This window comes from Streptopelia decaocto, assembly GCF_964273445.1.
Source record: "Streptopelia decaocto genome assembly, chromosome: 2".
Taxonomy (NCBI): Eukaryota; Metazoa; Chordata; class Aves; order Columbiformes; family Columbidae; genus Streptopelia; species Streptopelia decaocto.
Genome location: NC_138655.1, coordinates 52472194 through 52495241, shown reverse-complemented (window position 1 = coordinate 52495241; position 23048 = coordinate 52472194). Strand labels below are relative to the sequence as shown.

General features: G+C 38.3%; 1 protein-coding gene and 1 long non-coding RNA gene across 4 annotated transcripts; both read left to right on the top strand.

Annotated features, from left to right (window-relative positions):
- Positions 1-316: 316 nt before the first annotated feature.
- On the top strand, positions 317-6802 carry ZBTB14 (zinc finger and BTB domain containing 14). Of its 3 annotated transcripts, none has more exons than XM_082044887.1 (3): positions 317-334; positions 2961-3044; positions 3517-6802. In XM_082044887.1, the coding sequence occupies exons 2-3, from the start codon at positions 3042-3044 to the stop codon at positions 4858-4860; spliced, it is 1347 nt and encodes a 448-aa protein (XP_081901013.1). In that variant the 5' UTR covers positions 317-334; positions 2961-3041; the 3' UTR covers positions 4861-6802. The 3 variants fall into 3 exon arrangements, with proteins under 3 accessions (XP_081901013.1, XP_081901012.1, XP_081901011.1); XM_082044886.1 differs by lacking the exon at positions 317-334 and adding an exon at positions 530-546; XM_082044885.1 differs by lacking the exon at positions 317-334 and having other exon boundaries at positions 2909-3044.
- Positions 6803-12990: 6188 nt separating this feature from the next.
- Positions 12991-17729, top strand: LOC309436356. The gene is made up of 3 exons (XR_014183327.1): positions 12991-15083; positions 16702-16764; positions 17373-17729. It is a non-coding gene; the product is annotated as an uncharacterized lncRNA (long non-coding RNA).
- Positions 17730-23048: the final 5319 nt, after the last annotated feature.

The following is a 23048-nucleotide window of genomic DNA, read 5'->3' as shown; positions in this document are numbered from 1 at the left end:
GGGGCTCCCCGAAAACGGAGATGGTGCTGGCGCGCTCCCTCCGCTCGCCTCCCCACCTCCTCCACGCTCCCCGGCAGAGGCGCGCCCTGCTCGCACCGCGCATGCACGTACCCCCGCCCCCGGCGCGCGCGCGCGCACTGAGTGCTCGTGCAGGAGGCGGCGGCGACGGCCGGAGAGACGCGCGCAGACCCCCCCCCAACCCCCCTCCCCAAATTTCCCCCCTTCTCCCTCCCTTTCCCCCCTCCCCACCCCCCTCTCGCGCGCCGGCAGCGGCGGCAGCAGCAGCCCCGCGCTCCCCGGGAAGTGCGGTTCCGCGGGCGCGCGCGGGCGGCAGGTAAGCGCGAGCCCTCTCCCCATTCCACCCCCCCCGCCCCGCTCCGATTGCAGGGCCGCTGTTGCGCTGCGCGCGCGCGCTGTCCCTCGCGCGCCCCCCTGCCTCTGCCTCTTCCTCCTCCTCCTCCTCCTCCGCCCCGCTCTCTGCCGCCGCCTCCCGCAGCCCCGGCTGCTGACGGCCGCAGCCCTTAAAGCCCCGGCAGCTCGCGCTGGGTGAGATGGAGGCGCCACGGGCGCGCCCGCCGCCGCCGTCAGCAGCTCGGAGCTGTCGCGCGCCTGCCTCCCGCGCGCGCGGCGGGCGAGCGGGCGGGGGGAGGGCGAGGAGGAAGACGAGGACGAAACGTCCAGCGACGGATGCGCACGTTGGGGCGCGCGGGCCCCGCGCGGCGGTGGCCGCAACAAAGGGGCGCGCGGCCGCGGCCTGGCGGCGTCTCGGCCGGCGCAGCCGCCGCTGGCGGGGCGGGCGCCGCGCGAGAACCGTTGGGGCGAGGAGGAAGGAGGGGGGCGCCTCCCCGCGCAGCCTGGGCTCGCTCCGGAGAGAGGCCGCCTGCTGCTCGCGGGCGCCCCCGACGACGGGCCGGGAGCGCGGGCGGCGTCTCCTGCTGCAGGGCCGCGCTGGCAGCCGCGGGCCCCAGGCGGCGGCGGCGGCGCGGGTTCCCGCGGCGGCGGCGGCGGCGAGCGGGCCGCGGCGGCCCGGCAGGGCTGAGCCCCGGCGGGAATCTGCCTGCGCCGCGTCCTCGCCGGCGGGTGCATGGAGCAGGCGTGCGCCCGTCTGCCTCTGCGGTGACGAGCACGGCAGCCAGCGCCGCGGCGGTGCGCCTCCAGAGCTGAGAGGGAGAACGTGGCGGGCACCGAGCCTACCGCGGGCGGCGGCGGCAGGAGCTGCACGAACAGTTACAACCCCAGACATATTTCCGCCCCGTTCCCATGGTGGTAACGGCACTGTGAACAGTGTGTGTGTGTGGGAATGATTAGCATTACCCCACCGAGTAAGTAACCCAGCGGCAATGGAGTTTTTCCCTGCCTTGCCTCAGTGCTGGAGGTACTTCGGTCAAGTGCCTACAGTGCTCCACTCGCAGAGTGGTAACTTTGTTTCTTTCACCAATTACACAGCCCTGTTCACTCAGCAACAATGTTTTCAGCCGATTACTTCTATAATTGGTTCTCGCTTAGTAGATCTCCACAGAATTGCAGTAAAATTGCTTATTGTTTAACAAAACAGGGTGGGATTGCTGCTATGTTATTAGCAGTGATGCTTTGCTGTTTGCTTGAAAAGCAAGCAGCTTTTTCCCCAGCTTGTAAAGATCTCTAAATGGGTCCTTTTGAAGTAGTTGTTCTGCCTTCTTTGGTGTTGCACTGGTACATTATCCTGGGATGGTAGATCCATACAGGCCAGAAAAATACAGTGTGTTTCTTGTGGTTGGTGGGCTATTTTGTTTGGTTTTGTTTGGGTTTTTTTTAAGTTGTTTGGTTTTGGTGAGGGGGTGTGTTTTTGTTTTGTTTGTTTGGTTTTCTTTACTGTATTTCAAATATCTATGCACTTCCTGCCTGGCTCTATTAACACCTGGTTATGTAGGACTAAGAAAATAATTTTGGCTTTCCTTAGATTTTTTTTTTTAGTCAGTAACATTATATGCTGACATGTCAAACTTGTAAAGGTATTTGTAGGGAGCCAAGTGTTTCCATACCATGTTAAACACTCAGCAACAAGAGTGGAAGTTACATACCCGTCAGATGCTTCCATTTCATATATGGATAAATTTGAATTTAGGAAAGTCATTCCCAATATCTCCATGCTGGGTAATGGAGAGAAGTGTCTGAACCAAATATTAAATCTCCCTCCTCTCTGCTGCATTTCCTGCTTCACAATTAGATCCCTGTGGGAGACGGGGATTGAATAATTTAAATTACGTGTTTTGCATTATCCTTCTGCTGTTCAAGTATCTCCAGTGTTTGAAGATCTGGTATCCTTGGTGTCTCTTTCCGTGGTCCCGGGTGCGCACCCATCCAGAGCCCAGTGTGCTGTCCTTTGCTCTGCTTGCCAGACGCTCTGCTGGGCTTGCTGAGCTCACTAATTTAGCCGAAGACTAATCACCTTTCTGATAGATTGGTTATTGGGTTGACTCTGTTGATTCCAGGGATGTCAAACTCATTTTCACCGGGGGCCACATTGACCTCGTGGTTGCCTTAAGGGGCCAAATGCCACTTTAGGACTGTGTAAATGTAGGAGTAGTTACATTTATACAGTCATGAAATTACATTCAGCCCTGTGAAGGCAACCGTGAGGCCGATGTGCCCCCTGGTGAAAATGAGTTTGACACCCCTGCCATAGAGTTTCTTCAGACTTTTAAATCTAGTGCCAAGTAAGTAGCAGGAAAGTAGAGTCACATGAAGGAGTCAGAGAAATGAAGGGGCATGAGAAAAGTAAACACATGGTTTATGAAAACATCACTATCAGATCAATTTATGCAGTCATCTGTAGAATCAGTGTAAATAACTGGGCATTTTAGTGCATTTTGTATCTTTTAAAATAATTGAAAATGCTGTATTTTAGCTCACTAATTTAAACCAGGTTCTGGAATACATTTTATAATTTCTTAAAATGTTGTTATCTTCCTGTCTTTCAGGCTGAAGGTGGCCCATTGTAAGGGTTAATCATCTGTCACATATTTAATAATCATTTGTTTAGAAAATTTCCTGCATTGTTCATGGTAAGGCTTATATTTGATATTTCACACTTAGTTTGTTATGCTGACACATTTAAAATATTTCTTATATATTTTTAGTATTAATCATAATACATGAACATTTCCTTTAACTATAAGAATGACTTCTACTGAAATTGGACCATACATTTACTGGGAATTGTAACTTCACAGGGAAGTTTCCAATTTTGAATGATTGAATCAATAAATATTTCAGTAAATTAATATACTGATACAAAAAAAAATCTTCTATGAATCACTATGTGTCCTGTAAAGTGTATAACCTATGGAAAGGCCTTTATGTATTCACAATTTTAAAATAACTTTCAGACTAATACTTTTATATTCAGAAAGGATTTTTCTGGTCATATTAAGGAAGAATTTTATTTGGCAATTGTTTTAGTGTCTGACATCAACTGTTGGGATTTTGTGACTTAGACTACTTAATAAAAATTACAAAACCCTTTTTATTTTACAGGAGTTTTTCATCAGTATGTCTGAAACCATTAAGTATAATGACGATGATCACAAAACTGTGTTCCTGAAAACATTAAATGAACAACGTTTGGAAGGGGAATTTTGTGATATAGCTATTGTGGTTGAAGATGTTAAATTCAGAGCACATAGGTGCGTGCTTGCTGCCTGCAGTACCTACTTCAAAAAGCTTTTCAAAAAACTGGAAGTTGATAGTTCATCAGTAATAGAAATAGATTTTCTTCGTTCTGATATTTTTGAGGAAGTTCTGAACTACATGTATACTGCGAAGATTTCTGTTAAGAAAGAGGATGTAAATTTGATGATGTCTTCAGGCCAGATCCTTGGTATTCGATTTCTGGATAAACTCTGCTCTCAAAAACGTGATGTATCTAGTCCTGAAGAAAACACACAGTCCAAGAGCAAGTACTGTCTAAAAATAAACCGTCCTGTGGGTGAACCTAATGATACCCAAGATGATGAGGTGGAAGAAATTGGAGATCATGATGACAGTCCATCAGATGTGACGGTGGAAGGAACTCCTCCAAGTCAGGAAGATGGAAAATCACCTACCACTACCCTGAGAGTGCAAGAGGCAATTCTGAAAGAGTTGGGAAGTGAAGAGGTTCGAAAAGTAAACTGCTATGGCCAGGAAGTAGAGCCTATGGAGACAACTGAATCGAAAGACTTAGGATCTCAGACCCCTCAGCCTTTGACATTTAATGATGGCATAAGTGAAGTGAAAGATGAACAGACACCAGGTTGGACCACAGCAGCTGGGGATATGAAGTTTGAGTATTTGCTTTATGGTCACAGGGAACACATTGTGTGTCAGGCTTGTGGTAAGACCTTTTCTGATGAAGCACGACTGAGGAAACATGAAAAGCTACACACTGCTGATAGACCATTTGTTTGTGAAATGTGTACAAAGGGCTTTACCACACAAGCTCATTTGAAAGAACACCTGAAAATACACACAGGTTACAAGCCTTACAGTTGTGAGGTATGTGGAAAATCTTTCATTCGTGCACCGGACCTAAAAAAGCACGAAAGAGTTCACAGTAATGAGAGACCATTTGCATGCCATATGTGTGATAAAGCTTTCAAGCACAAGTCCCACCTCAAAGACCACGAAAGAAGACACCGAGGAGAGAAACCTTTTGTCTGCAGTTCCTGCACTAAAGCATTTGCTAAAGCATCTGATCTAAAAAGGCATGAGAACAATATGCACAGTGAAAGAAAACAAGTTACTTCAGCCAATTCCATCCAGAGTGAAACAGAACAGTTACAGGCAGCAGCTATGGCTGCTGAAGCAGAGCAGCAGTTAGAAACGATAGCTTGTAGTTAAAAACTAAAGCATAAACTTTATCAGAAATAATATAAGAAATTAAAATGAACAAAATCTATTGTTGGTATACATTTTGACTGAGAATTATCTTTTCAAGAAAACATATTTTTAGAGGATTTGAATGCTACATAGCAACACATAGCATTGCTTGGTTAGGTATTTTAAAACATTTCAGAGATGGGAATTCTTAGAATACGAAATAGTTTTGTCGTCATGAGCACTATAATGTACTAACACCCAATTTAATTCGAGAATATGATCAAGTTCTCTATAAAACAGGAATCATCACTGGCTGATGTTTTGTTTCCAGTATGGGGAACTGCATACAATGCAGACAACTAGATCAGTAAGTTTTGTTTAAAAGTGCTGAGATCTCAGAAAATAACAACCACAGAAAGGAAATACTAGTTTTTCGTAATTTTTAAAAGTGGTATACCTACAATTTTTGAGAAACAGATGTTGATTCCCTAAACTTTTTAATTCCTCTTTTTTTCACATAATGTTGGTGCTAGAGGTTGGTTCAACAGACTGTGAGGGGGGATGGTGATCAAAATGGAATTGCTTCTTGTTCCGTTCCCTCAGATATCCTCTTATTTTAATCAAGGTAGCAGGTTTAATGAACTACTTGCTTTCCGAAAAAGTGGCATTATTCACAGTGGTCATGGCTGGCAAAGCAGAAGGATTGTGGCATGCACCAATCCTTTCTGTGGGCAAAAGAGTCTGCCTCATTTGTTACTGTGTTCACTCTTATACAGTCCCATGGAGATGGGACAGAGCTACAAAGGAAAAAGGTGCACCATAGAGGAGATATTTTTCTTCCTTGGAGGCAGCCGAAGTTAGTTAAAGCTAATACAGCCCGAGGCTCTAGTTTTTATTTTGCAGCTTTCAGTTCACCCAACGTAGCAGACTTTTCTGGCAGCATGGGAGGATTAGCTGCACTGGTGAGTGTTGGGCATCACGGCCATGGGGCTGTCGCACGCCTACCCACAGTGTTCATGCTGGGTTTTGTCATGGTGGGTCGTACCTGCCCATTCATGTTTAAAAACTTCCACCTTCTGACACACCACCTCTCAGCAAAAGGGAGATTTCAGTGAGTGATTTCAGTCATAATTGATCCAGAATCAGTGTTCGCTAATAGTCTGTTACTTGGAGTTGCCTATTTTTTTTTTTTCGGACAAGCTGGGGTAGATGCTGCCAATTTAACTGTTAACTCAGAGAGTCAACAAAATACCTGGTCTTTGGATTGCAGTCTGCTATGTGTAGTCAACAAGAGAAGACACAATAACAGTGGTAATGTAATCCAAAAGGATATGGAACATTTATTTTGAATTTGTAAAGACTACAACTGTTGTCAAAACTTCTTTTGAAGCTGGAACGGGAAAAAAGAAAACATGCTCTTGGGCACGTGGATGGATAACATTGGTCACTTGCGATACCTATAGCATATAAAAGTGTTAGACCAGTTTCTGGTAAGTTACTGTGTGGTAGATCACATCTTGCTTTTCAAAACAGAAACTGAAAATAGCGTTTTTGGAACTGTTGTATGGAAATTTGATTATTGGTTTTTTGTTTGGTTGGGTTTTTTTACAGCTACATTTTATTCATGTACTCATCATGTTAAGAAGTTATCTTGAAATGCCAATAATTATTTGAAAACTGGTCTGTAAATAAAACATGAACTTAATATTTTAGAAAATGTAAACTTTGGACCTTTACCAATATATTTTTTTAAAATGTTACTTCATTTTACATTCAGTAATATTAGTTTGTAAACAAACTATACATTTTGTATCTGTGCAACATCAGAGGATGTGTATTCATTACATTTTATTGGTTCTCTTGAGGAACATGATAAATGACCATTGTTAAAATGTTTTACTGTATATGATCATAGATATAAAGATAGTAGGTCCCAAATGGGATCTACCTTTTTTTTCCTAAATATATTAGTCTTGCTATGTTTTATTATTTAAAATTGCGTTCCCTTTTTCTTAGATGAAGAAGTAGCGGTTGATAAGGTTGTATAAAACAGATCTGTTGTGATAAGCGTTCAAAAGAGTAAAAGATGAAGTAAATTTTCCCTAGGTCTCCTATGCTGAATGTAAGAAGTAATGAGCTTAAGTTACAGCAGTGAACATTTGCATTAGACATTAAGAAAAACTTTTAGAGAGTTGAATAATGAATCGTTAGAACAGAATGCCTGAGGAGGTACTGCAGTTTCCACTGGTGGTGATATTCAGCAATGGGTTAGACAAACATCTGGTAGGAATGGTTTAAATATAGTTAATTCTGCCTTGAAGCTGAGGGGTAAGTTAAATAACCTCTCAAGAGGAGCATCTCTAACTTGGGTTTTTTTGGAAAGTAATAAGTGAACATGAAGCTCACTGGGACAGCAGACGCTTGAGCAGAACGACAGAGCTCAAGATTTACAGTTAAGGAAAGTTGCCCTCTGACATTCGAGCACAAGCAATCACGCTGTGAATTTGAAATTGTTATAGAAAAGCAGGCTTGCGTTAAAAGATACACAACTGGAAGTGTGATAACATTGTGTTTTACATCAGAGTAAATTCTGCTGCTCTTAAAGCTTACAACCATAAGAGGAGGTTATGACTGTGAGGGTTGCATGATATTTGTAGCTTGGGATGGATTGATGTTGCACATACTCTTAATACAAGCGTGCAAAGGGAAGAACTTTGCATGTTCCTTGGAGAGGCATAAACACCTTACATCAGACTTACATGAGACTCAGTCTTAACAGTCTGTCATAGGAACAAATTCTGTGAAACCAATGGAATTGCTCCCATGTCAAAGGTTTTGAAAGGGGCCTTGGCCTCTTATTGTTTTTTAGCTGCTTAAGAGTCAGAAAACTGCTGTATGTTCCTGAGACCAACAATAACAATATTGATCAAGAAAGCAAAGGCTCAGTTATTTTTGTGAAGTTGAGAATTTTAGTGGCAATTTCTACTACTGCTGTTTTAAGGATGTGAACATATCTTATTTTTTCTTTTTTTTGAAAGACAATAAATAATTTTTTCCTCCCGTTTGTTTTTATCAAGACAGGGAGCAGGCCTAGAATACTTAAGCTTAAAGTTTTGGAGAAGGTTTCAGAAAGGAAATGTGGAGGTAACCTTAGCTGTACATTATGGTTAATGTGTTCTAAATTAATCCTGTTCATTGTGTACCTTCTGAAGGCATGTTAGCTGATACGTTATGTGGATCTGTTTGTGCAGTTCAGGGAAATCTGTCTTAAGATGCTACTATGCCCAGGTTCTCTCCTGTCTGTGCCAGAAGATGCCATGTACAGAAGCAGAAGTATGTCAGCTCCAAGACACAGATTTTCCAGCATGATAAACTATAAGCCATGAGCTGCGTTGATCAAGGAATGGGCAAATTTTTATTTTTGCTTTTACAAGGATGGCAAATTCTTTTAGAGCTTATGAGACAGTGAATGAGATTCTGTCCAATTAATGGGAATTTTGCTGTTGACTATATTTGGGCCAAACTACCCTTATATTCCTAGCAAGGTGTCCAACTATGGGCTAATTAGCTAATAGTTGTGCATGCAGGAATGACAGAATGCTACAGAAACATAAATGGCTAAAATAACATTAGATATTAATTGTTTGTCTCAGAATTGAGTAGCAAAAATATCCTGCATGGAATTAGTCCTGAACATACACTTCTCCATCTATGCTTTGTGAAATTATAGTCAGTCCTGTCTTTAATATGGATAGAAGACTTATACTGAACATTTGCCCATGTTAGGATGTTAGGTAAAGTGGCTTCAATGGAACTCTCCGTGCATTGGAATTAAGTATATGAATAGGTGTTTGCATGACCAGGGCTTACACGTATATAATGCTACAACATGTCAGCTGATGTGAAATGAAGTTCTGGTGACCCAAATGGGTCTATAAGGTCAACACCAGCTGAGATGCTAAACCAAAGTCTTCTCAGTTGCAAGTAAATACTAAGTATAACCATTTAATTAAAAGGCTTTGTGCTCAGAAGACTAAGAGTGGAAAGAAATGTTTGAAATAAGAACTTTTCTGTGCTCTTATCTGTGTGTTCTTAAAAATAGGGTGTGGTGGGTTTGTTGTTTTTTTTTTTTTTTTTGTAAAGAGCAAAAGGAACAAAGAGAACACATTTTGAACTGTGGTATCTGATTAATTTCTGATCCAGATTGTGTTAGCTATGGGTATGTTGCTGGTTATTAAGCACAATTCAGATTGGAAACTAAAAGTTCAGGAAAAAATACCTTCCAGCCCTTTTCCTCTCCCCATTCCTTCTTCTACACACCCTTCTTATCAATATTTAAGCAAACATTAGAAAATGAAGCAATTCACAGTTGAGTACATGTGTTTTCATTTTTCTGCTTTAATCTTTTAGAAAGGTTTAGACCCAGATATGAGAGTTTTAAAGATTGTTGTGTGAAAGAAAATGCCACATGCTGACTTCAGTAGCAAAAGTTTGAGGAGTTCAGCTTCTCTTTATTCATGTAAGCTACAGAATACTATATACACCTCAAAATCTTGCCATTTAGGTACCCAAACTGGAGTTCTTTTGAGGATTGGGGCCCAGTTTTCTAATCTAGAGATCGTCTTTATGATTCCAGTGAGTAAGGGTATTTAAATTAATAGAGTTGGGTGAGTTATAGAATAAAATAGCAGATCATAGGGACAGATTATCTATTATGCAGTCTCTTATCCATTTAGACACATGTCCATGTTACAGAAGAGGCAAAGCGTTTCTGAAACAAAGTACATCTACTGCTAACAGCATATGACTTTCTTGAATGTAAACATTTACAGATCAGTACAGATTAGGATAATTCTAGCTAGAAGAAAAAGATAGATCTAAGGAATTTTCATCTTTTTCAGGTAGTTCGCAGATTGCACTAGTATAACCAGTCAGAAATGTGCAAGTTTTCATTAAAAATTCCATTACAGCAGTTGGTCTGTCATTTGTCTCTATATAGATCTAAACCAATTATAATAACATTCTTATTAATTTCAGAACAGATGGAGGATTTCCATGAATAGATTTTGTTAAATATGTGTCATAAGAGTTGAGACATCTCAGGAATGATTTTAAAATGTAGTACAAGAAATCTGAAATAATAGAATAGCTAAAAATAGTGATTTATACAATATTTATATGTTTTAAATGTTCTTTTTACTTTTTTTATTTGCAGACCTTGCTCCGTTAGGTATTTATAGAACTCTGAAACTTTATGAACCTCAGTGGTTCTAGTATGAACAGCATTAGAGCTCTTTAAAATAGAAATAGACTTTTGAAGTCTTACTGTTTTTTTAATACTCTGTACCTAAGCATCTAATCTTTTTTACATGAACTTGAAGAAAACACGTAGACCATATGAATAAAGTTGTACCACATCTGACCTGTTCAATATATGGATATCAAAAAGTATGGCCAAAGCAGAAATTCTGGATACCTTTATCCCACATTCCTTTGAAGATATAGTTTTTTATATTTTTATATATATGTGTGTATATATATATATATATTTATTATTATTATTATTATTATATTTTAAGTCTGTAGTTCTTGAAAGAACGCAAGTTTGTAAAACAGGTAGTACTGGCAAGAATCTGAAATTCTTACTGAATGGCAATTCCAAATGTATTGTCTTTTTACTAATACTGAGCTGTTTTGAATATGTATATAAGACAGTAACTATGTATTAGGTATTATGCATATAAATAGATGTAAAGCTGCATTTTAAGGCAGAAGTAAAAAAAATTAATGAGTATAATGCATTGAAAATAGATCATCTTCCTGAAATCATAAAATCATACGAGTTATGAAAATTGATCATTTCAACTTTTTCCACCAAAGCTAAAGCACTTTTCTGTTTTAGAAAAAACAAACAAAAAATACAAACAAACAAAAAAAACCCTCATAATTTCTGATGCAAAGTCATTCTATTAAAAACAATAACCAAAAAACCCCAAACCCTACAGTGCTTACATTTGTATTATAGTTTTCTGACCTCCTCCCAGTAGCCTATTTATATATTATATTTGAGTAATCTGCGTATGCAAGCAACTTAGATGTGCGGAAGCTCAATCTCTGGAATATTTTAAAAGACAAAAAAATACTCTTAAGTTTTCATTCTTCACTAATAAAGATCTGTTTTTCAGAATCAAGGGTAGTACAGGCGGTGCTTGCAGGAACAAACCTCTGTAGTGGCATTGCAGATGGCTCGGACAAGAGGATGTAGTATGGTAGAACTCCACTCTGAGACCAAAACCCCACTTTTTTCTACTCTAGGAATTAGAAGTGGTACCAACACAAGGTCCCGTGTAACTCCAGACATGAGTTTCTCTTCAAGGGAAGTTAGCAGTTACCTGCAGATGATTTCTGTCTGTTTTGTACTCGTCATCAGTATAATTAGGCTTTACAGAATAGAGTTTTCAGGACTATGTCTTGAAATATATTAGTTGGTTCAATTTTTGCATACTGTTAAGCCTTGTTTACATGTTGTGTTTAATGTTGCATGGGCAAACAGAGTAGAGAATAAAAGAAGAATATACTGTGAAAAATGATCTAAGCATTGCATTTATATTAAACTTAATACAAATTACATGCAGATTTTTATTTAATGCATTTAGGGAAAGTTATATTTAAGAACATGTTTTCACTTGCTTAAGAAGTCACTGTCCGCAGATGATAATTTGTTGATTTGTGTTCACTACCTTGACCTCCAACATTTAGAATCAGTGTATAGATTTATTTTTCCTGACTATGAAAGCCATGAATTATCTGTTCCTACAGCTCTGTTACACTAGAAATACCTAGTTAAACCGACTGTTTATATCTAAGCAGCATTTAATCCTTTTTTTTTTTTTTTTACACTAGAGGATCCATGTTCTTTGTATCCCACATAAGTCCATTATCATTCCCTTCATTTCCTGTCACAAAATAACTGAAGTTTTCATATGATGTGCTTAGGACATTAAGGAACATTTTCTCAGATGACAATAGGATTTAATTTAATTGCTTTGCAAAGACGTAGAGCAACTAGAAAGTGGTTTCCTCTGTATGGAAAAATAGTTTACAATGGAATGTTTCTCTGTATTTCAAACCTTAAGCACTATTTTTTTATTTTTATTTGGTATAAAGCATCTTTTTTTTTTTTTTTTTTTTTTTTTTGAGAATACAGTCTTCTAAAGGCATTACAAAGAAGGCTTTTTATGGTAAACCTTAATTCTGCCAAAAGCATGAGTCTCATTCCTTCTCCCCTGCTTTCCTGCTCACAAAGGTGAACTTCTGTGTCAATGCAAGGTAAATGATGGAGGTATTCTAGCAGGAGCAGGAATGAGGGTAAACAGGGAAGAGCAAGGAGCAGGACCTTCTCATTTCAACTGTAGTGAAGTCAGTGGCATCTCCCTCTGTCTTACATAGTCATCAACCTGAAGTTTGTCTTGTCTGGACAAATTTCATTCCCAAGTTATGTTCTTTTATTTTTGTTGAATTCTTTCTTTTTGAAGACTTTTCAGAGTGGAGAGGTTCAAGTGATGTTGAAAAGAATTTAACCTATTTCTCTAGGTAGAATTTACTATTCATTGAACTATGGTAGAGCTAATATTCTGATTACTCATTAGTATGCTGGATATTATGTACTGTTCTGTTAACAAACTAATGTCTGTCGGCTTTGATCCAAAGATGATCTATTTTCAGTGTTTTTAGAGCACAGGAACAGGTTTAGCACTCTTCTTAACTTAAACCTGTCTGTCCTAGGTGATAACAGAGACATGTAATGCACCAAGGCAGTATGCTTCATATCCAAGTCACAGCTAAATTATGAGATGTTCCCATTTGCAAGTTAAAGATAAAGCTAAACAAGGTCAAGGGATCAGATCGGTGGTGATTTAAGACAATCAAAGCTGTGGTTGCTGTAGTTTAATGTCCTTCTTTTGCTGCAGTAGCACTCATGCAGTATCTCAACGAACTACTTCACAGAGAGCCAAAGCACATGAAAACTAGTAACCATTTTGAGGTTTTTTTTTTTTTTCTTAACCTCCTAAGCAGCCCGACATGATTGCCTCACTGCTAGGGTCGGTGGAAGAGCAGCTCCAGTTTAGATCAACCTCGGCTATTGCGGAGCTGCCTCCTAAGACAACAGCTTTCTGTTTCACCTGCCATAGTAAAACTGCAAATTGTTGCTGAAAGGGATAATCTCATTCTCTCCTATCTTACTGTACCTTTTGCACCTGTTTCCTTTGGCTTGTTTGCCTCAGATTTAATGGCTTTTCTGGCTTTAGGATAAGACAGACGAGTGAGTTCCTAAAACAAAGTAATTCGGTGCTTCAGTGAGTTAGTTTGGGGTTGACCTTCCTTGTTGAACCAAATCATTAGACTTGATCCCAGGTAAGTGACAGGAGCTTGTAGCTATAGTTAGGAGAATGAATGAAGCAGGACTTGCCCAACTTTGGTATCACAATAAATACAAGGTGATGAAACAGCACTTGTAAAGTGTGCAAACCAGCCAGGCAAGAGAAAGAACCAGACATAACTCCTTTGTAACAACCGCTGGTGGTAGACTTGCAGGATTTTGAAGAGGGACATATGCATGTTTCATTTCTGCTTTTTCAGGAGAACAAGATTTGGTGTTTGAAGTTGTGGGGGTTTTATTTTCTTTCTTTTTTATTATTTAAATTCATCTGACCCTGTTTGCCTCTCCTTGAACAATCCTACAAAGCCTTGAATTGTGACAAATTGCTGAGGTTAAGGAGAAAATGATAGTTATAAAAAACAACAGGTATTCAATTCACTGAAGGACAGAACTGTAACCCCAAAAGGATGAAAAAATATATTTTTGCAACTTAGGTTACTGTTTGCAAGTGTTAGAAGTAGAAAATAATGCACTCCATACTTATTTGGGTCTATTTTAGATCAGTTACTGTGTAAAAATCATCAACAATCTTTTTAGTTATTGCAAATAATCTAAATCCGAATTATAGGCATAGATTCTGTATTTCTTAGGTGATGTCAGCTGGACTGATTTCATGTTAAGGTTTTGGGGTTTTTTTCTGTCTTTCTAGTTTAGGCTTCTGTGGTAAACTTGAAGTTTTTAGAATGATTTGCTTCAATTTCTTTCCAGGTATAAGTATGAATCCATTTGGAAGCCTGAATATAAAAGCTGTAGTTGTTTTTTACATTTTCATTTGGTACTTCAGATTGAGGAGTTTTAAATGTAATTCTTTGATTATGTAGCTGAGGCTGCAGAAGGCATTCTTTGTCGAGAGTTGACTTCTTTGTATGAAAAGTTATTTCCTGGAAATTAGTTCTATTCTTTGACATTTTTCATAGTTTTCTGTGCTTTACTTTTAACAAGTCTTTTTCTCCCCATCTGAAGTAACATTTGAATATTTTCTTCTTACAAGGTGCCTTATTTTATATTACAGCTATTATTGATATTGTTATCTTACCCAGTAATATTTTACTAACTCATTCAGATTTTCTGGTAAGATTTACAACAGTAATAGCCACTATATTCTTGCTCTTGAAGTGTAAAATAGAGCTTAAACCAGGATTTTGAGACATAAACTTTGTAATGCTGCTGTAAGATTTCAATCTTTAACTTTTCAGCACTGTACATGAAACCTTATACCTCTGAAAAGCAGTTAGATCTCATGGAATGCTTCTGTTGGAGAGACTTGATTTTTTTAAGAAAATAAATGTATTCTAACTTTCTTTATGGAATTCTTAGTCTTAAATCAAATAAGGGAAAAGAGTTTAACTGTCTACTTGGCAAGACAGAAGGAGCAGCTACACCCTTTTCTATATCAGATGAGTTAGAGGTCTGAAGACAGCTGTCCTTGTTTACAGCAATAACAGTTATGTACATCTATATACATGCTTATGTACGTCCATATATGTGCTTATGCTAGAGTTTGGCATTCGATCTGCAAAAAAATTAAATACATCAGAAATTCTGACTTGAAAATGTCATGACTCCCATCATAAATAAAGGCATGTTAGACATAAGTGTTTTAATTGAAGTCAACAATGACCCATTTTAAGAGCGTTAGTAAATGTTTTCAAAATGAAACATAGGTTTAATTTTTCATTTCAGTAACTAACTTTTCTTTTATCCAGTTGTATGACTTTCTTGTAGATCTTCCATGGTTCCAAGGATGGATTAAATGCAATCAGAGGGGAGCTCTGATTTGATGGATGTGATAAATTCTGCTAAAGTAAGGATGTCCTGTTATAGATACTTTTTAATTGCACATGGATTACGCTCTGTGAGTCTTAATAACCTAATTTGAAGTTTTCATACTTTATTGTTTTAAATCCTTCCTTTGTAACAAGGTCGATGTTTTCAAACATAATTTTAAATACATATGTTTATCTTATTTGGTCAAATTGTGTAATTTTTAGCTATGCATGGTGAAATCCCCATCCTTTTGACCATATAGAACCAGTCAGGAAACTGCATTGTGAGTTTATTGTTTGTATTTTTTATTTGTGTAATTCATTAGTTTCTCATTCTCAGTTCTTAAGCAAGAACATGTTTAGTAGTGTGCTATAAAGGTGATTTCCATGTTTACATTTTACATACCTTTGTTTTATTCTTTGAGCATTAATTTAAGCATGTAGTTTAATATTTACGTTCTTCACATATATCAAAATTTTATATATTAATTTATTGAGGACTTTAATGAAACAGAATTATCTTGCAAGTTTGGAAATTTTTTCATTTATTTTAAAGCTGACTTTTCTTCTCCTGAGCATGCTGGTTAACAGTTTTGCCATGGTTATAAATGCTTTTTTGCCTTGTTCCTTTTAAGTTATTTGAAGACTAGAGCATGTGCCCAATTTTAAGACTTATGCCAAGTTACACACACCAATAAGCTGTTGTATGATCAGGGTCTTAAAACTTTTGTCATAAAAAAGAGGAAGACACATGCAAAAATATTAATTTTCAGTCCAACAAATGTGTTTTCATGCTGGTAGAACAGAAAAGATTTGAAGATGAGAATTTTACTTCTGGCAGGCTCCCAACCTATCCTATGAGTCTTTACCATGGTGCAGAATGGTATGGCCTTGTCCATGTCAGTTGTTGTAGATCCAGAGTCATTAGCCAAGGACTTGACCAGACTCAATTCCTTGCTGTATAAAAGAATTCCTGTGTAATCTAAAGGCTCTGAATTTTGGACTATGACTCATTCATCTCTCTCAGTGAAGGGACTGGCTGTCTACAGAGGTTTGTCAGGTGGTAGCAGCAATTACTTTGGCTCCACTGTTTTTTGTGCAGTTGTGTATGTAGTAGTGTTCTGGGTGAGACATTCAGTCTTGTATTTAGACCTCCTAAATTTATCTAGGTCCTTGTTTTGTATCAGTTGTGTTTTGCTTTGGTTTCAGCTTTTGTGTAAGTTTGACTCCATCTATAACACAAAGATACCAATTTACGTCTTGTGGAACTGTTGGAAGATAATAATTAATGGGTGTGAGGTATTTAGAGATTGTGAGGGTGGCAATGTAGTCAGCTAGAGAATTCCCAAGATGGAAGTGGGGCTTTTGGGATATTTTTACATGCTGTGAGGAGTCCTTGGGTGTACTCATCTTTGTGGTATTTAAAAAAAACAAACCAAAACAAACTCAAAACTGTACAGATGTTTCTCCTAGACTCTATCTAAAGTTCATCCATGTTTGTAAATCTCAGCCCTGGACTACTGTGTAGTTTATCAGATTAATTAAGAAAAATGAATAGACTAATGTATTGAAACTATTAATGGCCACATTAATCTAATGGTATTCACTTTTTCTTGTCACTGGAAACATTACATGTTCTTGCTCCTGGCTTTCAAGGTCTCATATCTTTGGCTACTGAAAGTCTGTGCGTTGCTGCTCTTCTGGAGTACTCATGGAAAGGTAACTGGCTTTTCATTTACTTCCTTTTTCAGGAGAATGGTACTTCTGCCAGCTTTGATTTTTCTCTTTTCCTTTCTCTGTTTATTCCCTACATTTGTCATCAGAGGTATATTAATCACAGAGACATAATTATTCTAGTCTAAATCTAGGACACTGAATATTACGATCCTTGCTATACACATTGTTATTTGACACTTCAAATATACATCGAAATAATTTTAGATATTTCTTGCTGACACTCAGATGAAATGTATTGCAACCTGGCTAGTAAAGATATTTATTGTTAAGCTTAACCGTAAGATAGTCAGTGACTGTCATTGCTTTTAGAAAACCATTATGATAGTACTGAATTTAGCAAAAGGCAGCGAGTAGTTCAAGCGCTTTACTGATCATATTAATCTTCCCTTCCAAAGGGCTAGGTTTAATTATTAATGTTGACGTGTGTGAGATAATTAAAAAATGAATGAGAACTAGTTTATTCTGAAAGTTGGGGAGAAAGCTTTATAAAATACAAAATCAGAATTTTATATAGTTATAACAAAATCTTCCTGACTATCTCTTTTTATTTTTATATTATTTTATTATAAAATGTTTTCATTTATCTTTAGGTGATTACTTCCAAATGATTCTTTCGGAATCAGTTAGATGCCTACCTGTAAAATGTTAGCTGTGCATTCTTGTTAACAAAACACTGAAACACTGAACATCTTCAGGTAAAAATGACTTCTTCCTTAAAACATGTTCACTGAGCTTCTGAATCTATGTGACCAAATAATTGTTTTCAGCTCCATTAGAATAAAGGCTTTACTTCAGATGTAAACTCACAGAATTACAAATAGCAATGGATGATTTAAAGTGACATCAGTCAACTTGATTTTTGTAACTGTCTAAAAATGTTAAAGTTAACTGCTAAAAATGTTAAAGTTCTTAACAAAGTATCCTCTAACTAAGTCAAGACTTCTTCAAAAAAACCTTTGGAGATACATACTTGAGAATTTTTAAGTGTCCTGATGTTATACAGAAACTAGTAATTCCTCATTCAAACAGTAAGAACTTAATTGTTACACAAGGTGAGGACTGTATAATTACTGATAAAAATAAAGATGTTTTTTAAGTGCTTTCATATTTGCTGTTTCATATAAGTTGATGGTACATCTTGAAATGAACAAGTCCATGTATTGTATTTTAATGTTATAACCTTATTTTTACCACTGTGCTTCATTCTCAAGGGCTTTTTTTTAAATGACGGGGCATAACTGATGTTTTTTTCAACTGATCTGAAGTTGAATGAGAATAATTAATTAGTGCAGTGTTTGTTTTGGTTGCTGTACTGCATTAACTGCACGTTTTTGTGAGGTGACAATTCGCTACAGAACTCTGTCCTGTGCAATTATTTCAGTGATTTTTGTGAATTCAAACTTGAGACCAAATCTTAAATTCAAAAATTAATTAAATTTAAAAAGAAGCCCAAGATGCTTTTTGATTTTTTTTTCCTCTGTCAGAAATTTGAGAAAAAAGCCTGAAGATTCTAAAATAAAATTTGGCTCTTTTGGGTATTTCATTAGATTAAATACAGTAGCAGTTGAAAAAAGATGTGTGTAGAACATGATAGTTAATGACTTGTATTCTTTCATGAGAATGGTGTAGGTTCTGTTACCAAATTGAAGATACCCACCTAGAATTTTACAGTCTATTTACAGACCTTCAAATCACTGAATTATATTTACTGTTTTGAGAATCTTTTAAAAAGCTGTTCCACAATCTCAAGACCCACTCCCTTTGGAGTGTATATCCAATTTATTTTGAGGATGTATGTAGTAGAAATACATCAATGGATTGTTTGGGTTTTTTTGGAGGAGAAAAGTGGGTTAAGAACTTTTTTTTTTTTTCCATGATGGCTGAATCTCAATTGAACACATGAATCAAGTATGCCGTGGTCACATAACATATGCATCATAAAAAAAATACCCATTCAAATTTTCCTACAGTCTTTCCAAAATATAGATCAGTCCCGATTTTCTAAAGATTATAAGGTGTCCTTGATCTATCTCTTAAGAATGCTGAATATTACTTACTGTAATATTTTCTGTGTTTTATGTGGGATACTTCTACTAGAAATTATTCAGGTTTTCAGTATTCTGTTAGTTCAGGTTTTCAGTATTCTGTTAGTTCTCAGACATTAGGTGGATGAGAAAAATAAATTAAAAGAGCACAGATTAAAGGTTTTTGAAGTAACATTCGTCGAAGGAACACTACTTCTAATCATTCAGAGGTAAAATATTTAGGTTAATTAATTTGTTTGCCATAGAGAGAAGCGACATTGAATCTTTGAAATATAAGAGAGGAGACAAACAAATGGCAATAAAGAAGTTGAAATTGCTAAGGGGAAGCTTTTGTGACAAAAGGAATATCCAGAAATCAGATGGTAGAAATGGCATGTGATGATGAATTTGGAAGGCATTCCCAAGGAGAAATCGCTTTATATAGTGTTCAAAAAAAAAAAAAAAAAAAAAAAGAAAGAAAAAAAACTGTCACCAGATGATTAGTTTGACTTTGACAGTGGTGCCATTCTTGTGTTCTTACTGAAGTTTATAGGCAGAGTTATTTAAGCAGGTCAGTGCTTTTCTGTATCTGTATTTTAAGAATAAGGCTTTATTTGGAGACATAAAATATTTCAGATTTGATTGGAGAATTCTGTCTGTATAAACTGCCTGACTAGGAAGAGAATTACCTAGACTTGCAGGAATCTCTGTAGGTTATGAATGTGCATTTGAAAAATATATTGCATATTGCAAAAAATTACATGCAAATATTCATACTAAAAATGTTTTGTTGTGGTTGGCTTTTGTTTGCTTACTTTTATCTGCTTTCTCTATTTTTCACTGATTAATTAATACTTTTCAAAATACCTTTTGCAGGTTAGGCTTAAGCAGGACAGTTAATTTTTCTAAATTGTGTCCCATCTGACTGTTGTGCTTCTCAATTCTGTTGTAGAATTTCAGGGTCCACAGGAAATCTGAGAATGGATTTTACAAATAAAAGCAAACTAATTGTGAAATATAAAAGTTGGTGGAAAATTTTAAGTTTTGTCTTCTTCCACTGCTTGCCCTCCTCTTCTGTATTTTATTACTTATTCATTAATTTGCTTAGGTTTTGGCCCTGATGTCATCTTTTATATGCTGTAACATTCATGTTCCCACTTAAAGTGCTTCTGTTCAGTAGAGCTGGGTTAACAGGCCTGTGAAATCAGAGAATAAATTCCTCAGCATATGAACCTTTGAAAACTAAAATACTGTGACAAAGTCCTGTGTCGCTGGAGCCAATTAGCAGGGCTGTTAGCTTGTAGTGAAAGCAGGGCACCCCGAAATGTCAGTCCGCGGGGCTGTTGTCGAGACGTAATTAGGAGCAATTAGCCGGTCTCCCTGCTGAGCAGATCGCTATTACCTTTCTCCTTTTTGCTCTTCCCCCTCCTGCCGCTGCAGGGCAGCGAGTCGCAGCGGCGACGATTCCCTGAGAGTGTGTGTAAGTGTGTGTGTCCGTGCTGGCGGTGGAGGCGCGGACCGCGCTGCGCCCCGGCCCCCTCCCCGCCCCGCCGCATTGTGGAGGGAGGGACCGCGGCCGCGGCCGCCTCCGCCGCTGTGCGGGGCCGGGCGCTGTCCGAGGTGCTGAGCCGTGCGGGTCCGGGCGCTGTCCGAGGTGCTGAGCCGTGCGGGGCCGGGCGCTGTCCGAAAGACCGAGCCGCTCCTCACCCGGGCGGCATCATGGTGTTTGCTCCAGGTAAGGGCAGCCTGCTCCCGTGCCCAGACGTGGGAACCCAGCGGGAAGGCCCCGACTGTGCCAGAGAGCTACTTTGGGGGCTGTGGGGGAGGGGGGAACCAGAGCTGCCACCGAGCAGAGACCCATGGTTTCAAAGAAGGTGGCTTAGCTTAGGATGTGTTCAGCTGTAGAGCTGGAGGTTGTGAGAGTCACCCTCGTGGTTACGGACAGGAGCCTCCTATACCAGTGTGCAGGGGACTGTGCTTGTCAGACTGCATGAAAGGGTCAGGAAGGGGGACATGGCCCTGCAGTGACTGGACAGTGAGTCCGCTCCAGCACCCACACCAGTGGCTGACAATGAGACAATCTCTGAAGCTTACGGTGATATTTTACAAATCTCCCTTCTTGTCCCCCAAGCATTTTAATGGAAGAGAACAGAAAGTTTGTTCAGTCCAGTTTTTACTGAAGATTTCAGCAGAAGCTCATGTCTGATGTGAGACCTCACTCTATAAGGGTGCTGCTGTGTAGCATATATGTGCTTACACCATAGAAGAAGGGAAGCTACAGAGAGTCTACATTGAACTCAGTATATTCTTCTTGCAAATACGCATTTTTTTATTCAGAAAGGGGATGAGAGGCCCAGTAGCACTAGGATGTAAATCTAAGTCATGTATAATATCTTCTGTAGTGAAATGGCTTGAAATTAACTTCTTTAAATATGTATAATTGTCAGTAAATATAGTGGGTCAATAGAAAAGGAAGGGTAAAAGCTGTAACTAGACAGTGAGTAACTATTAATACATTTGCTTTGCAATACTAACAGAAGTTTTGTCTTCCTTTGAAATTCTATATGCAGTCTGTGAAGGGATAAGTATCCAAAAGCTTTATTCCTTCATTTAAAAAAATGATCTTGGGGTTGACTTTGCTAACTCAACAAAACCATTTTTTTTGAGAAATTAATGTCGTTTTTAAACAATCAGAAGTTCTTTTTTTCTCTTTAACTGCCCAGTTGCTGTGTAATTTGATACTTTGCTGTACATTGTGTTCTGAAATTGGGACCAAGTTATTTATCGTCATAGAAACAGCCACTGTTTTTTTGTAGGACACCATTCGGTATTAGTAGCTCTTTTCTGAACTTTTATCTGTCAGACTTTCACTATTAACTGTACTCATTTTTGAAATGCACCATGGGACTGGAATACTGCAGGAAGAGATTACCTCTAAAATAATGAAAACATACTTATTTTCCCCAAAGGCTGACAAAGAACAAACCCCAAATCTCATTAATAACTACATGAATTATTCTTTTCAAAACTCTAATCCATAAAGGAAAAAAAAAAATCTGTTTAAATCTGTCTTGTATAGTCATTCTTCTTCAGTCTGCTCTTACTCAAAGAAATGCCCATGATTTCCTTGTGAATATTGCCATAATTTACATAGGGTAACTAAGCAGGAATTTGCAAAACAGATTATAAAGCAATCAGAGGGTCTTGACAATCACTTGTATTCAGACAGAGCAAGCTTGAGTAGATTGTTCATCTATTTTTTGCTTTTCTTCACTCTAAGTCAGCCCTGCCCTCGCATTATCTCTTATCCAGATATACAAATAAATAAATAAATAAATAAATAAGAATTTTTCTTATCTATAGCATCTTTAAAGTACTTAAGGTCATATGATATGGGAATACTATAAGTTTACAAATAAATTGAGTTTCATTTCTTGAGTCAACTTTCTGATTTTTATCTTACTGTGATGAATGACCTTGTTTTCTGTTTCATTTATTTGTTGGGAGAGTGGGGGAAAGAAAAAGATTTGTCTAACTATAAATTGTTAAGGTCAGAATGATAAATGTCCTTCCAGGATGGGGGTGGAAAAAAGAAAACAACCAAAAGGAAACTCACTTCCAGAAGAAACTATGGAACTTGTTTATGTGAAGACAAACATAAGAGTTTTGCATACAAATAAGGTTATACTTTCTTCCTCTAGATCGTAGACACATTATTGCAGAACACTGATTTAACACGTTATGTTTATAAAGTGTTAAGTAGAAGCAGCTTACCAAGTTCACATGCACTTCTTAAAAGGTGAAGCCAACTGACTATTGACTGAATAGATACTTTCCTGTATAAAAAAATATAAAAAATATAATTAAAAAAATAGCTCTTTTCTCTAAATTTTACAAATCTTATGAGCTACTATGTAAAAAACAAAAAACAAACAAACAAGAAACCCCACACCACACCTCTCACCAGAACCCCACAAAACAAACAAAGAAACAAAGCAATGCCCTGTGCCCACCTGCCTCTCCCCCCGCCCAGGCCTGGATATTACTGACCTAGGTAGGTCAGGATTGTTACAAAAAGGCTAGTATTTTTTAGTTCAGAATTGGACTTTCTGAGTCATTCTAGACAGTATGTTGCTATTTACAGCTATGCAAAAAGCTACTGTTCATATATGATCTTTTATTCCTACACAGTTTTTATCAACTTTGAGTCTGTTCCAGAAAAAGGAACTGAGAAAAGTACAT